Source organism: Artibeus jamaicensis, unplaced genomic scaffold, assembly GCF_021234435.1.
Source record: "Artibeus jamaicensis isolate MK-2021 breed Jamaican fruit bat unplaced genomic scaffold, CSHL_Jam_final contig_797, whole genome shotgun sequence".
NCBI classification, from domain to species: domain Eukaryota; kingdom Metazoa; phylum Chordata; class Mammalia; order Chiroptera; family Phyllostomidae; genus Artibeus; species Artibeus jamaicensis.
Window position 1 is genome coordinate 8,630,823 of NW_026521977.1, and position 15,941 is coordinate 8,646,763.

Below are 15,941 nucleotides of genomic sequence, written 5' to 3' on the forward strand. Positions count from 1 at the left end.
CTTGCACATCGATGTTTCTCTCCCTCCCTCCCCCATTCTCTAAAAATAAACAAAAAAATGTTTTAAAAATATGAGGCTGGAGACAACAAACACAACTATCAACAAATGAACCTAAAAGAAAAGAAAAACAATGAAAACAAAAACTAAGCAAACATCCAGAACAGGAACAGAACTAGAGAAATGGACATCACACAGAGGGGTTCAGTGGGGAGGGGGAAGGGAGGAATGGGGGGAAAGACTACAGGGAAGAAGCATAATTAGTAGGCATAAAATAGATGGGGAGAGATAAAAATGGTGTAGCAAACAGAGGACTCAAAGAATTTACATGTACAACCTATGGACATGAACTAAGGGGGGGCAGGGAATGCTGGAGGGTTGGGGGGCAGGGTGGAAGAGTTGGATAAAGGGGGAAAAATTGGGGAAACTCTAATAGCGTAGTCAATAAAAAATACTAAAAAAAAATGAGGCTGGAAAAGTGAGCTAAAGTCAGATTAAGGGCTATCTCAAATGCCATAACAGTATCTGCTATGTTTTTCCTATAAATATATAGATTCACTAGCTTTTCTGAGGATAACACACCTCTTTCATCTGACCATCCAGATACACTGGGCCTATGGGTCTCTCTCTCAATCCTGAATGAGTCCTGGAGTTTGCTTGCCTATAATGCTCAGACCCCTTGAACTGTAAGATAAGGCAGAGACCAGACGGAGAAGACATTCCACACTATGCCAGAACACAAGTACATCATAAGAAGGCACAAGGCAAGCCATCAACACCAATACTCTCATGTCATTGGCCAGAAAACACTAGTGACTCGCCCAAAGTCACATATTAGTCAGAACAGAGCCAGGACAGGGCCTAGATCATCAGTCATCTTACTCTTTGAACACAGTCATACAGGCGCCTTCTCTGATGGCCTATGGCTGTCTTCAAACTGACAGATGAGGCCTCTGGGGTTTACACAGATTCATACACAGGAGCTTACTCAGTGTCCTCGTCCTTTGGGCAGGTGACCGAGCTCACATCTTCCTCACATGACTGCTCATCGCCCCTGGGTTCCTGTCTCACTTTCAGATCCGGGCTTGTGTGAAGGGTGCCAATCTTCTCAGTAGTTTTACGCACAAAGCTAGAAACACTGGAAGTCAAATACCAAAAAACTAGTTTGAAAAACATCTCATTACTGACAAAAATGAAAAATTCAGTACCTAGCTCTCTATGTTCCTACTAGTCCCAGGAAGGCCACTTGAACTTAGTAAAATGAAAGACTGTTTACAGCAACTTCCCTAACCAACTTCATAGTTCACATATGGTCCACAGAAAATTCACAAAATTATAAGGATTCACTGCATTTACTAAACTGCCTTGATTAGGTACTAAAGAAAAAGTCTTTAACTCTGGTTGCATCTGCAATGTTTATGACAACTCAGGCAAAGCAGGTCATGTGACCACCTGCCCCCAACCTGGCCAGAGAATTTCTTCATGAAACTCAGCTGCCAACTAGTCACAACGTATCCTTCTTAATAAGCCAAATTTGTATGCAGTGAGACAGATAAGCAGTGAAGCAGCTGTACAAGGTCTTCTCTCTCAGAGTCGGATGCCAATTCTGGTCCCATGGAGTAACTAGAAAGACTTCCGAAGTCTCCAATTCTGAGTCTAAACTGAGAAAGGATCAAGAAATGACCAATGATATATGGAAAGTGCTCCTATGAGGAATGAGAAAAAAATCAGATTTTTAAACTTTTGCCATCTGTGGGTTAAAGAACGCATCTAGAACAACTCGAATATTCACCTATTCAAACAAAGAGGGAAGCTAAATTCCCCAAGGTGGTAATAAGAAGTTAACAGCTCCATACACCAGGTGATGTGAGAAATAACCTAGAGACTTCCTTTTTTCTCATTTAAAATGTTTTTCCATTCTCAGCACAAAAGTACCCAAGGTGACAAGTGAATTAAAACCAGAATGGAATTCAATGACAAGACTGTTCGGTTTACCTTTCCTTGACAGCCTGAAGAGACACGAGAGGAGATGGAGAGCGAAATGATAATGGGATGCCGAAGGGGAGAAAAGTTTCGTTCTTATCTGTCTCGAACGTCACTGGAACATGAGAAACATTGTCTGATGAATGGAATCGGGGGAAAGAAACAAAATCTAATCACACGGGAGTTTTGTAATCTTTAAAGAAATTCTGAAATAAATGAACCAAAGGAAATGAAGGATTCAATACTCAAATCACAACGGACTCAGATACAAATGAGCAGAACACAGGTTTGCAAGATGCATGGGATGGCCCACATATGAAACACTGAGGCAGGTACGTTCATCTTCCTACTAACCCTGAATCCCCATAAGTCAAAAAAGAAGTTTAGAGTCTCTATTAGTATCTTCTCGACAGTTCGGTCACGGGAATGCTCAAACATCAAAAAGTGTAGGCAATGGCCCCAAAGTGTAGTAATTTTTCATTCCTGATGGAAAATAATTTGGTTAGTCAGAATAAAATTGTCCTATACTTTTGGTTAATAATCTCCTTTCTTGACCTTTCCAGCATTTTGATGCATGATTAAAATTAGGTACTTTACCAATGTTAGCTTAGACCCGAGAGGAAAAAAACAACAACTAAACATAAATCCATTCTTCTCCTGGTGAGCAGATCCATAGGTCTGGATGGAATGTCTATTAATACAATAACAATTCTTTACACTTCATAGAAAGTTCTATGCACAAGATAAGCCTGGCAAATAAAAATGACAGAAAGTAAGTGTTTCACTCCTGCAACCAATAAAAGACACACTCATCACCTTCACCTCCGTGTGAGCTGCAGCCCGGATCTGGCTGGTCCTCTTCCTGATGGGAGGTGAATTCTCTAAGTCTCTCGTCTTCTGAGAGAGTTTGGCTGTGAAGGGAACAAGAGTCTTCATCTGACTGACTGCCTCTTCTACTACTAATGACACGATAAATACCAGAGTCCAAGATGCTGAAACTTTCCTAAAAAGAATTAAAAAAAAAAAAATCAAAGCAAAACTTTATAACGCAATATAGCTTTTTAAGAGAAAAATCAACGGTAAAAGCAGCAAACCAATAATAACAACACAGCTAACTAGGATGAGGTGGTGGACAAGGTCACGGCCCCGGCAGCTGGGTCGCCCGCCGTCCCATACTGGTGGCATCCTGCTACCACATTTCCCTCGCTTGTCTCCATAAAGCCTGCCAGTGAGAATGGGGGTTGAACTAGGCAATCCCGAGCTGTGCTGAGACTCAAATTAGCATTAAGAATCTGAAATCGCATATTAGGAACAACTTAACTTGTGCTAGAGGCTCTATGAGGTGCATTTGCAAACATAACTTAATTAAAAATGACAAAAAAAAAAATGTGGCTCCCAGACAAAGCTTAATGGAGGCTTCACGGGCTGCCCAACAGCTGAAAGCAAGCCTTCCTAGGCCCCCCCAAATCTATTATATAGAAAGGAAGACAAGTTTGGGGGCCCTAGAGATGAATGCAACCTAGTGCAAAAAATCTCACTGTACAGAAAAACCCTTTTAAAAGTAAGAATACCTACATGTGATGAAATGGAACTTCTCCTACTACTGCAATCTGAATCCAAAGGCTCAAATTTTAAGATCAATTCTTCCAGTTGAGAAATCAAATCACTATAGGTTGTGAGGTCCAGCTGAGATTTCAAATGCTCCAACTTATCTACAGTCAAAGATTTTCTTCCCTAATAAAACAAACACAAACAAAAAGCTTAACAAGCTGGCAAAAGACTTAATGAGAATTACCTTAGGAATTAAGAAGTTAATTAGGAATTACCATATGCCCAATCACCCTGCTTAAAACAAGGTCTGAAAATCAAATCGATTTGTGGGTAAACTTGGGAATTTTTTTTTAATGGAAAGTAGACCCTTTTTCTTGCCCTCCACCCACCCCTGGATTTGTCTGTCACACTTCCTTTGGGAATTCACTGCTGCTTTTTCTGCAGCTCATAGAGAAAAAGCTAGTAAAGCTAACCAATTTTAGAGCATAATTGGTTTTAACAACCCAGATAAACATGTACGCTCCGACTTACCCTGCCCGCAATGAGAGAATTCTGGAAGAGGCAGCAAGTGCGAGCAGCCAGGTCCCACAGCCCTCGCCTTAGCAGGCGCTCCACACAACGCTCCACAGACACGAGGGACAGGTGCGAGATTTTCCCGCTCAGGTGCAAACAGAACAGCTCGTTCTTGCAGACCGCCACATCCTGGATATCTACAAAAACCACAGGGGTGAACGCACAGTGTTGGCCAAACATTCCTCTTCTATTTCTGCAAGGGATGAGGCTATTCTAATAAATTCACTATTTATATAGGTTTGGCTTGATTGAACTTTTATCTGTTTCATATTTGCATTTCGACAAAGAAATCATATTTTAGAGACTATTCTTAAAGGAACAAGAATAAAAGATACAGAATAAGAAACACATCTCTCAGATCTAAAAATCCTATGTTTAAAAATGCTAATTTCAGCCCTGCCTGGTGTAGCTCAGTGGATTGAGCACGGGCCTGCGAACCAAAAGATCACGGTTTGATTCCCCATCAGGGCACATGCCTGGGTTGCAGGCCAGTTCCCAGCAGGGGATGCACCAGAAGCAACCACACATTGATGTTTCTCTCCTTCTCTGCCCCTCTAAAGATAAATAAATAAAATAAATAAATATATATATATAAAAATGCTAATTTCCATGAAAAAGAGATTTGGGACTTTAATAAAAGAGGGCACTCTACATAGGAGACCAGACTGGGACACTTCTGAGAGTTACGATCTGATGTCAATGAATGGATTTTAATATAGTGTGTAAATCAACAGTTTATGGAAAAACAGAACATCATGAAAGTACTCAAAGGATATCTGGAAATTAAGAACTAGTTTGATATCACTTACATGTGAAATCTAAAAAGACAGTCTCAGAAACCACAGAATGGTGATTTCCAGGGACTGGGGACTTGGGGGAACTGGGGACATGCTGGTCAAAGGACACACACGTGCAATTAGAAGATGAGTAAATTCTAGAGATCTAATGCACAGCACCGTGATTACAGCCAACGATACAGTGTTATATATATATGTGTGTGTATATATATATATATATATATATACACTTCAAAGTGGCTAAGAGTCTGGACCTTAAACGGTCTCACTGCAGAAGGTGGTAATCATACTGCAAATATATAAAAGTATCAAATAAACATTTTGCATAACCTTAAACTTACTCAATGTATATGTCAATTTTTAAAAAAACCAAAAAGAAAAACACACTATTTTTCATGGCACACCCATAGAGTATTTAACCCACAAGAAATCAATGTTCATCAGATCGGTAAATAAAGGTTTCTTCTTTTTATGTTCTTACAAAGCAGAAAATGACCCCAAATTCAACCCTGAGCAGCAATGTTAAAAAAGCTGGACTTCCTCTATTTCTGATTTTAATCAAAAGAATGCAGAGATTGATTTTCTCTGTCTCAGCCCTCCACAATGGCTATTGTTCCCACAAGGACTTTTTGAACCCCAAACTACTGAGACAAAAAAACAGGAGTTAAAGCAAGACTTCTAATAGGAGTAAAGATTCAGCCCTGGGTGGTGTGGCTCAGTGGATTGAGTGCCAGCCTGTGAGCCTGGGGGTTAGCAGTTTGATTCCCAGTTGGGGCACATGCTTGGGTTGCGGGCTGGGTCCCTGGTGGGGGGTGTGCTAGAGGCAACTACACATTGATGTTTCTTTCTCCCTTCCTTTCCCCTTTCTAAAAATAAATGAATAAAATCTAAAAAACAAACAAAAAAAAGACTCATGGTAAGTAGAGAGAAAAAAATTTACCCATTCAGTCCTTGGCAGTGTTTACTAATACTTAGGAATAAATAAATACTCTTAATAAAAGTTTAAAAAGCATGAATAACTAAACACAAATTCACAAATGTATGTTTGTGAACTACATAAACAAAAAGAAACAGCTATGTCTGTGAATTACAAAAAGAAACAGCTATGATACTGATGTTTAAAAGAAATGTCACCTCGTTCTATTTTTCTACATTTTATACTACAAGAGAATCCTCCTATAAAATTCAAACTTTCACAAGCATGAGATTATAAATTACATAAGAAAAAATGTAATTACCTTTGACTTCACTCCAAAGAAGAACTTGAACATTCTGAGGAATGAAAATATAAATTCCTCTTTCTGTCCAACTTGACACACAATGCTCACTGCAAGGAAAACAGGAAGGAGTCAAGAGATTTCTAGTGTGCTCAGATATAGAACTTTATAACCCACTGAATTCAGACATTAGCTACCAAAGTAAAATCAGGCTGCAGAAAGAAAATCAATCAAGTCCTAAAGCCTCTTTTCTGTCTATAACATACCACTAAAACCAAACAAGTACACACATTATATAATGCCAAACTGGGAAATATATATATGCTGAATATCTTCTAGACAAAGAAATGGCTAGTCTCTTTCCCTGATGTCTGTTAAAGCTGCTAAACTTCCTATGTGGTATGACAAGGATACATTTAAAACAAAGACTAAACATGAACCAAAGGATCTCGGTTCAATTTCCAGACAGGGCGCATGCCTGGGATGCAGGCCAGTTCCCACCAGGGGACGCACAAGAGGCAACCATACATTAATATTTCTCTCTCTCTCTCCTTCCCTTCCCCTCTAAAGATAAATAAATAAAATCTTTAAAAAAAAAAAACCAAAGACTAAACATAATGTCTCATCACCAATCATTGCCACTTTCAGGGATGTTAACATTTTGACGTCCTTAGTTGTGTATGAACAAGGAAAAGACCTTTATTAAAAGACGCTACTTATATTACCTAACCATAAGTGTAGCAACTCATCAACACAGATGTGTTACCCCTACTCAAAACAGACAGACAGACAGACAGACAGACAAACGAACAAAACCCGCCAGCCCTGGCTGGTGTGGCTCAGTAGACTGAGTACTGGCCTGCAAACCAAGAGGTTGCTGGTTCAATTCCCAGTCAGGGTTTTCATGCCTGGGTTGTGGGCCAGGTCCCACACAGGGGACATGAAAGGGGCAACCAATCGATGTTTCTCTTTCTCTCTCTCTTCCTTCCCTTCCCTCTTAAACTAAATAAATAAAATCTTAAAAAAACAAAACAAAACCACAACGATGACAAAAACACGCAGAAACATGAAAATATATGCCCAAGGCCATTCAGCAAGAGTCAAAATTTATACTAAGAATCATCTGGCTCCAAAACCTAGACTTTTTTTGTCTGTGTCATAAAACCTACTTCTTCTTCCCACCTTCATCCTGAACTAACCCCATCCACTGTTATCTGGAATCCTGATTATTCCATATAACTGCATTCTCAAAAAGTCATAGATCTCCTAACTGCCCAACCCAACACCCCTTCCTCATTTCACTTCTTGTTCCCCAAGTAGGAGCCACCCCACTGGCTGTTCCTTCCTGAATCTCGCCCCTTGGACTCTGGGCCACTGCACTTGCCCCGTCAGCCTTCCCTCCCAGCTCCAGCCGTGGTACTCTTCGTCTCTGCCCATCTCTTTCTATACTGCTCCTTTGCTCACCTATCTCTCTTTCTCAAAGCTGCTACTACTTTTTGTGTACCACCAGTACTCTATGCTTCTTACCCCTCACCAGGGAGGTCCTCAGCTTAAAATGTTCTATTCTGACCACCTCTCAAGGATGAGCAGAAGCTGCACTCCCCTCTGAAATCCCTCTCTGATGGCTCACAGCAATCGCTTTTCCTCCTGTACCCAGCCTGTCTCCTGCCAACCCTGCTCACATGGCACTTAATCATGTACTGCACTGTCACACTCTTATTTTTTATTGTTGTTAAACTTTTTGTAGAACTAAACCACATCTTTCCAACAAAATATAATCTTGAGAACATGGATTTTTTTATGCACCCAATAATACTAAAAATGATACCATGTACAATGAAACTAAAAGTGATATTTAACACAAACGTTAAACACTTTGCCAATATAAGAAAGACCAGACCATGTGAAAAAGTAATCTTTGCCACAAAGATGAAAGATACAGTCAGAATCCTAGTCCAAGGAGTAAAATTGGAAGGCTATCTTCGGGAGCCAAAGGAGAAAAAAATGAGAGGCCAGAGGATCCCTGAGTAAAGAGATACAGGATCATGATTTTGATACTGAACTTGATATTCATCTTGGAAAGCTTCCTTAGGAATAGCAACCTAGATTAGATTGAAGGAAGGGCAGGTAGGGGTACAGAATAGATAAGAGCTGATACTTTGTAGTTTCTATATCCCTCATCCCCTTTCCCCTTCACTGATAACAACAGACTGGGATATAAGCCTAACACATTGTTTAAGAAGGGAAAGTGTTATCAGTGTACCCAAAAAGAAACAAAGTATGTAAGTTTGCTTTCTTGAGGGATCTGTGGGTGCAACAGTAAAGGTTACCAGGAGACACAAGTGTACAAGTAGGAGATAATAAATAAACAGAAATAAAAGCCCTCCTATTCATGGTTTCTCCAATCTCTGTTGAATTCTTTAAAAAAATTTATTTATTTATTTATTTATTTTTAGACAGAAGGGAAGGGGGAGAGAGAGAAGGAGAGAAACATCAATGTGTAGTTGCCTCTTAAACACCTCCCACAGGGGACCTGGCTCACAACCCAGGCAGGTGCCCTGACAGGGAAAAAAACCAGCGACCCTTTGGATCACAGACCAGTGCTCAATCCACTGAGCCACACCAGCCAGAACTGTTGAATTCTTTAATTTAGCTCTTATTTGACAGCCTTACGTGTGCCTAGCAGTGTACCCACAGTAAGGGAATCGACAAGCGGGTGCTGGGATGGGTGTTGGTGGTACAGCGGAATGGGGGATGATGAAGGAATGAACGCAGCATGACCACAGTGCACAGCAATGACTGCCCAGTCTCAGCCGCATCAGGAGTCAGCAAAGGCTTCAAAGTGGCATTAATTATTGTTTATGCTGAGAAGCAGGCAGAGCCAAATCATGAAGGGATTTGTTTGCTGTGGCAGAAACTGTAATGAGAGCTTTAAAGAGCTTTAACTCAAAGGAACAACAACTCTACCAGGAGAAGCAAGAAGACTGTGGCCTCACATGAGAAAACATACTTTTGGGTAAGGGATCCCCCCCACACCTCACATATCACACTACAGTCACAAATATGTATTAAGTGTCTCTACACGCTAGGCACTACACAAAGCACTGAGAATAAAATAGTGAATAAAACAGACCCTTGTGGAATTTACAGTCTAGGAGTAAGACAGGCATAAATACTGCATGAAAACCTAATTTTACACTGTAGAAGTGACATAAAGAAAATGTTTAGTATGCTTTATCTAATATGGGAAAAATATAGCTATCTTTCTCCAGTAACTTTCAGGATGCATTACAGATTTATTAAGTGTTATACTGTTTACAATTTACTTTTAAATACTTCAGTTAACATGGTAAGATATATACAGATTAGTTAGAGGCAATTAGGTAACATTTCAAGTGTTTAAACAAATGACATTCTAAGAGCAGTTACTTTGCTTTTGAAAAACCCCAATCATTCTCTGAATCTGCATTGGAAATCTTATGCATTAGCCTAAGGGATATTAGAAATAAGTTTTCATTGTTGAAACTAAGTAGAGCTCCGGATACAAAAACTGGCTGGAAACCATACCGACACCCTGATGCTTGCAGAACAAGGTGTAAGAATTAGCAAGACCAGCAGCCTTTACTGGCATTCCGTGTTGCCACTTAGTAATGGACTTTTGCATCGAATCAAACTGGAAGGGCTAACTGAACCCTCACATTAAAATATGGCTGGCTGAATCTACCTCAGGCAGATCTTTCATGCAAGGCACTTGTCAGAGTAACTAAAGACAGAGAGCTGAAATTTCACCACACTTACGAGAGCAAGTTCTAGAACTACTTTTGCCCTTGCCTGCTAAGAAACATACATATGTACGGCAGACTTCAGACCGAAACTTGCTTTCACTGTAACATTCCACCAGCTAGGGGCGGTTATGAATGAATGAGCACCTGCACCTCTCAACTCTGCCGAAGTTCCCTGGCAATCCTAAACGGCCCAGTTAGTTTAGGTCAGTTCAAAACAGAAAACAAAGCATATTTCTATGACCTTTTCATTCCTCTTATATACAGAACACTTCACGTAACACAATCTTTTCCTAATTTTCTAAAAATAATTTAATACAAAAACAATCTTGAAAAGATAACTGCCCTTGAACAAGAAACAAAGAGAAAAGGGTGTGTGTGTGTGTGTGTGTGTGTGTGTGTGTTTAAGGATCAAAGGGAGAAACTTACCTAAGATGCAAAAGTTTGGGGAAAGACAAAGACTGGGAGGATCCAACCGTATGATCGTACTGAGGTTCTGATCTAGAAAGTAAATACACCTGTTAATGACTTCATCTCAATATTAAAGTTTGCTTTTACCGACAGAGGAAAATCTTTGCCTCCAAACAAAACCCAAAAGCCTAACTGCATCTGCCCTTACTCAACTTCCTTTAAATCATATGAAGGATAATTGATGGAACACTTTTTGGATTCTCTGATTTTTTAAATAAAAATCTTAATTCATTATTAAAAGACTTAATAAAATCTTTAATGCATATAGAATATAAAAGACTTCAACCCAACCCCTCTGTGTAAGTTCCTCAAACACCCCCTACCAGCCACACAAGTCATATCTTACCTTAGAGTAATCACAGGGAGAGGGGGCGACGAGAGGAGTTTCTTAAACTGATGGGTACTTATAACTTCCCCATCGAAGTTCACTTCCCACATCCTGGAGCCAGGGCGGGCACAATATATGAGGGGCTGCTGGCCCGCAGAACACCTTCCAGGGAAGAAACAAGCTCCATATTCTCCATCTCTCTCCTTGTTTCCAATTTTCCAAAATTTTTCTCTAACACCCAAAAAGAAAGAGAAAGCATGTTTACAAAAAAGCCAAACCCAACGGCACTCCCAATCAGCATGGCCGTGGTGACGGCGCCCACCAAGTCCTCTCTCTGTTCATGTCAGCTCACACTACTTTGCAGAACAACAGAATGGGAAGGTCACACAGGTTCTAGCTCTGATTTGCCTCAAGCTATTTCTGTGACAGGAGACAAAATATTTCCCATTAATTCATTATCCACAGAATGAGGGGCTCAGAATTAATGTGAACGTCCCTTTCGAGTCTAACGAATGAGCGCCTGGCATCATCTCACACGTCTGTAAACGCGGCTGATGGCTTCCCAAATCGCCTTCTTTGGCCGCTCCGTGAACAGCTCACTACATCCCCAGCTCTGTCTCCAAGCTGCTCCCCTGCCACGAATGCCCAGTAACCTCCTCACTCCTGCCTCAAAACGCTAAGTCCTTCTGAAACTGCGCCTTGGAACACTCTGTTGCTTTATGATTACATGAGCTAGATATATAAAAGAGCTTAGCACACTGCCTGGGAACATGGAGGGCGCCAGTGATGAGGCTTTCTCTTCCTGAAAACTCCCTTTCTCTTCACGACGGAGCTGGAGCTCCATCACTCTTCCTGAGATTTCCCTGACTCTCACAAGCTGAGTTACATGCTTCCCATGCTATATTTTCTTTTTTTTCTTAAAGGAATTCATCATCACCAAGCCCTTATTTTATTTTTTAAAAATTGTTTGTTTTTAGAGAGAGGAGAGGGGGGAGAAAGAGAGAGAGAAACATCAATGTGTGGCTGCCTCTCACACGGCCCCCACTGGGGACCTGGTCCACAACCCAGGCATGTGCCCTGACTGGGAATTGAACTGGCAACCCTTTGGTTCTCAGCCCGTGCTCAATCCACTGTGCTACACCAGCCAGGGCCCATGCTATATTTTCATAGCACCTTCCACATTATACATGGCAATTGTGTCTACTCAAACAGTACAACTTTCTCCAAGACAAAGGCCATTTCTCATTCCTCTTTACTTGAGTTCTCAGCATACAGCACAGCACCTGGCCCACAGAAATTACTCAACACAATGTAGTGCTCTATACACTCAAACCTTTTTTTTTAGCTGCAGAGCTGTTGGCTTTGTCATTGGATGAACACACTCAAGCCCTTTTATTGAAGAACAATCTAATATACTCTCCAGTGAATTTACTATGGGACCCTAGATAATTCAATAAATAAGCCTATTTCCTTTGTGAATAAAATATAACATCAGTTTAACTCTCAGAATGTGAATGTGAAAGTGCTTTGAAATGTGCAATATAGAAAGTTATGGTTTTATTACTTATGTTCCTTATTTGGGAAATAAAATATATCCCTTGTTTATTTTATACCCTCTGTGATGCTTAATACAGTGAACAGGATCCAGAGTAGAATAAATGTTTGCTGAGTGAATACAGATAACTCATTTGTCTACTCACTAATCTTGTTTTAGCCATTTTCAAACAATATGTGACAGGCACAAAGCTAAGCACTTCATACGCATTATCTTAGTTAATCCCGAAAACTACCCCTACACTCTGGAAGCGGAAGCTGATCGTCTGGCAAGGTTTAAAAAGTGGCAGGACCGGAACTCGAAGGCATGTTGTCAGGCTCCGTCACCCAGTGTTCTCTCCACTACACCACAGCTCTTCCTTTCTGTTTGCTCTGCTCCTCCCCGGATCCACCTCACACATTAATAGAACTGACAGAATGTAAACAGTACTGACAGGGAGGAGACAGTGGCTGGCGGGAGAAGCAAATTTGAATCTGTCACTCCTGTTAGTTATTAGGAGCCTCAGTTTTTTTTTTTCTTAAGTTCGTTGGGAGGGAATATAGATTGACATGCCCCCCAAACTGACTTCTAGCTTACAGAAAGTGGACATTTATAAAATATGTTATTTTGGTGAACAGGTCTACGTTATTCTCATAACCAACTCTAGCCACAATCCTGTGAAATGGGAAAATAATGATTCACAACTCTGCTGCAGAGGGAAAAAGGAAAGCTCCACTTATTTGGCTCTTAACTTTTAAGTCTTTCAGATATTATCATTTTATCAAATCCTCAAAACAACCCAATAGGGCGCTTTCAGTTCGCTATTCTGAGCACTTATTAGAATTTCAGCCAAATTTCTGAATCAGGCCAGTTGGTCAACTGAAAAACCTACAGATGAAAAATAGTTAAGAACTTTGGGAAACCAACAAATATTTTACCAAAATCTCAAGGGTAGAGCTAATGGCCAAGGGCTCAACGTCAAAGGATGTATTAGAGGTGCATGAGGTAACAGCGAGGAACAGAATCAACACCGAAGGTTCTAGCCTCTGCGCAGCCAGGCCCAGGCTTCCTGATCTACACACAGGAAAGGGCGACACCAGACGGTCTCCAGTTCTGAAAGTCTGACTTCATCGCTGAACTATAATCTGAAATATCTCAGAAGAAAGCGTGTCATCCTTCCCATAATTGCATGTAAAATGACCACTTGCATCTTGAAGCCTTGTCTCTCTGCTGTGCAGCCAGGTTCTCTGATACCAGACACCTGCCACCTGCTGTAATTGGCCTCCTTCCCATGTGCCTTTCTCGCCCAGAGGAAAAACAAAAACAAAGTATATCCCTCCTCATCCTTTCCTCTACCATCCCTGATAGTCAGCACACATTTCTTCAAACCTTTTGGAATAGTCTCAGGCTTTCCCGAATAGCAATCTCCTGAGATACATGAAGCCGTGGAAATAAACCTTCCAAGCCTGGATAGTTCTAAGGGAATCAATTTCCAAACCCTGCTTTTCTATATGTACACTTTCTCAAAATGATCTGAGAACCCACCGACTTAGTCAGTGTGACATTTAAGGCTGTCACGCTCAGTATGGTGCGACTTTTAACAACCCGATCTCCCACAGCTCCCCTGCGCAAGCCAGGCGGCAGGTTCTAGAACATGCTGATGTCTCTCTCACTTTCCCCCACAGGGCTGTTTCTTCCTGCTAGAATATCACCCCTGCACCTCTCCCTCCAAACTTCATCTACCAACAATCCCCATCAAAATTACTGCAGCTGGCTAATGGATTCACGGGAGTTCACTAAACATTTCTCTTTTCTGTGTGTTCAAAATTCTCCCCAAAATATTTTTAAAAGAGGGAAGTCCTTAAGGAATATGGGGTAGGGGGAAGCCAGTGAAAATTTCCCTGCAGTGAGAATAGTGGAGAAACTTTAGCACAGTGATGTATAATATTCATTTAAGATGTTTCCATTCTGTTCTGGTATTATCACTGCTACCTCTAATACACTCCTTTGCCATTCATTGGACCTTTGGCTCTCTGCTCTTGAGATTTTGGTAGACTATTTGTCGGCTTCACAATTTCTTCATTATTCTTCATCTAATTTTACCCTTTAGTAACATTTCATTAAATACACAACAAATTTAGCCCTGGATGACGTGGCTCAGTGGACTGATCACACGCCTGCAGACTGAAGGGTCGCTGGTTTGATTCCTGGTCAGGGCACATGCCTGGGTTGCAGGCCAGGTACCCAGGTGGTGGTGTATAAAGCAACTGATTCATGTATCTCTCACACGTTTCTCTCCTTCTCTTTCTCCCTCCTTTCCCCGCTCTCTAAAAAATAAATAAAACCTTTAAAAATAAATACGCAAGAAATTTAAACAAGAACAAATCCAATTAAGGAAGACTTTCTGATTCCCCACATTAAAACAGGCCTTTGTTTGGCCTTCCTTCATGGCACTCAACCACGTTTCATGTAGAGCTAGTAGAATTTGTATTGGTCACCCACTGGAGTAGCTCCGTGTCCCCATCTCTTCTCTGCTCTCTACCATCAGCTCGCACACGGCTGGCTCCTTATTAATATCTGCATAATTAAATTGAGGAGTTTGGGCTACATGAATCCTAAGCCCCTTCCAGTTCTAAAATTCTGTACATCCTACAACCCACGGTCGGTCCATATACCTCTCGGTGTCACACAAGAAGGATCGAGTGAGTGAAGATATAAGTAGTCTCCCGTCCAAATAATCTAACTGGACCACACAGGAGTCAACTGTCGTTATTGTCTGAACGGGAAACATCACAAAGGCAGCAGCTGCCTAAAAGGGACATGAGAAGGAAACGAAGTTTATTGATCACCCCATATACACATAATCTCCTTCTCTTTACCTTTTAAATGAAAATACCCTGGGTAGCAAAATAAAAACTTTTAATGGGCCAAAACTGAATTTGTCTATTGGGAATATCAAAGCTATGTGAAATAATTTGGTACACAATTGCAGAAGTGTTTTTTTATTCTTGTATTATTATTTATTAATTTTTATGTTTTTTTCTTTTTTTATCGTTTATGTAGTTTTCTCCATTCTCCCCCCACCCCACCTCCCACCCTCGATCCTACCCACCTTTGGCTTTGTCCATGTGTCCTTTATACCTGTTCCTTGATGACCCTTCCCCCCCATTATTCCCTCCCACCTTCCAGAAGTAAATTCTTAAGGCTCTGTTTGTGATGATCTAATTCTAGAGGTTGGAATAAAATGATGAACCAAGTTTTCAAATATGTAAAGGAATTTTTCACCTGTGCAAAGTACTTCTACCTTTGGAAGAAAGACAAATTAGGGCTAACTGTATTCTGGATCAAAACTATAAGGAATCAAGTGATAGCTCTGATGGGTCATCATGACCAAATAAGATTTGTTAATTAAAATGAAGTAATTTACCAACGCTAGTAAGAGATTCTCTTTTCTGCCAGGATCCTACATGGAAATAAGCCAATGAAAGGCAAGTTCCCCACTTCCAATATAACAATAACCTTTGGAGGAGAGAGGCAGTGCAAAGCTGGCCTAATGACAGACTGGAGCATTCTAGTAGGGTAACCTGAGACTCAACCCTTCTGTTTCAACAGTGACTGTGATGGGAAGCCTGGGATCCTGCACAGTGGAGCACAATCCAGAAGGTGCCTTTAAGATTCCATTCACAGTAAGCTACACCATCCTCAGAG

At 40.9% G+C, this 15,941-nt stretch overlaps 1 protein-coding gene across 6 annotated transcripts in view; it reads right to left on the bottom strand.

Moving 5' to 3' along the window:
- Positions 1–15,941, bottom strand: part of HPS5 (HPS5 biogenesis of lysosomal organelles complex 2 subunit 2) — a 47,182-nt gene that overhangs the window by 22,845 nt on the left and 8,396 nt on the right. For 3 of the 6 annotated variants that reach the window (XR_008392937.1, XR_008392938.1, XM_037150500.2), the window contains exons 6-14: positions 14,909–15,042; positions 10,718–10,930; positions 10,330–10,401; positions 6,140–6,228; positions 4,063–4,241; positions 3,556–3,714; positions 2,797–2,983; positions 1,993–2,116; positions 986–1,135 (exon numbers count right to left, since the gene is read on the bottom strand). Coding sequence is in view for 4 of the 6 variants with exons in the window: in XM_037150500.2 (XP_037006395.2) it covers positions 986–1,135; positions 1,993–2,116; positions 2,797–2,983; positions 3,556–3,714; positions 4,063–4,241; positions 6,140–6,228; positions 10,330–10,401; positions 10,718–10,930; positions 14,909–15,042 (1,307 nt within the window). In the remaining 2 variants the exon portion in view is untranslated. The remainder of the gene's footprint in view (positions 1–985; positions 1,136–1,992; positions 2,117–2,796; positions 2,984–3,555; positions 3,715–4,062; positions 4,242–6,139; positions 6,229–10,329; positions 10,402–10,717; positions 10,931–14,908; positions 15,043–15,941) is intronic. The other 3 variants (XM_037150503.2, XM_037150501.2, XM_037150502.2) reach the window with 3 other exon arrangements.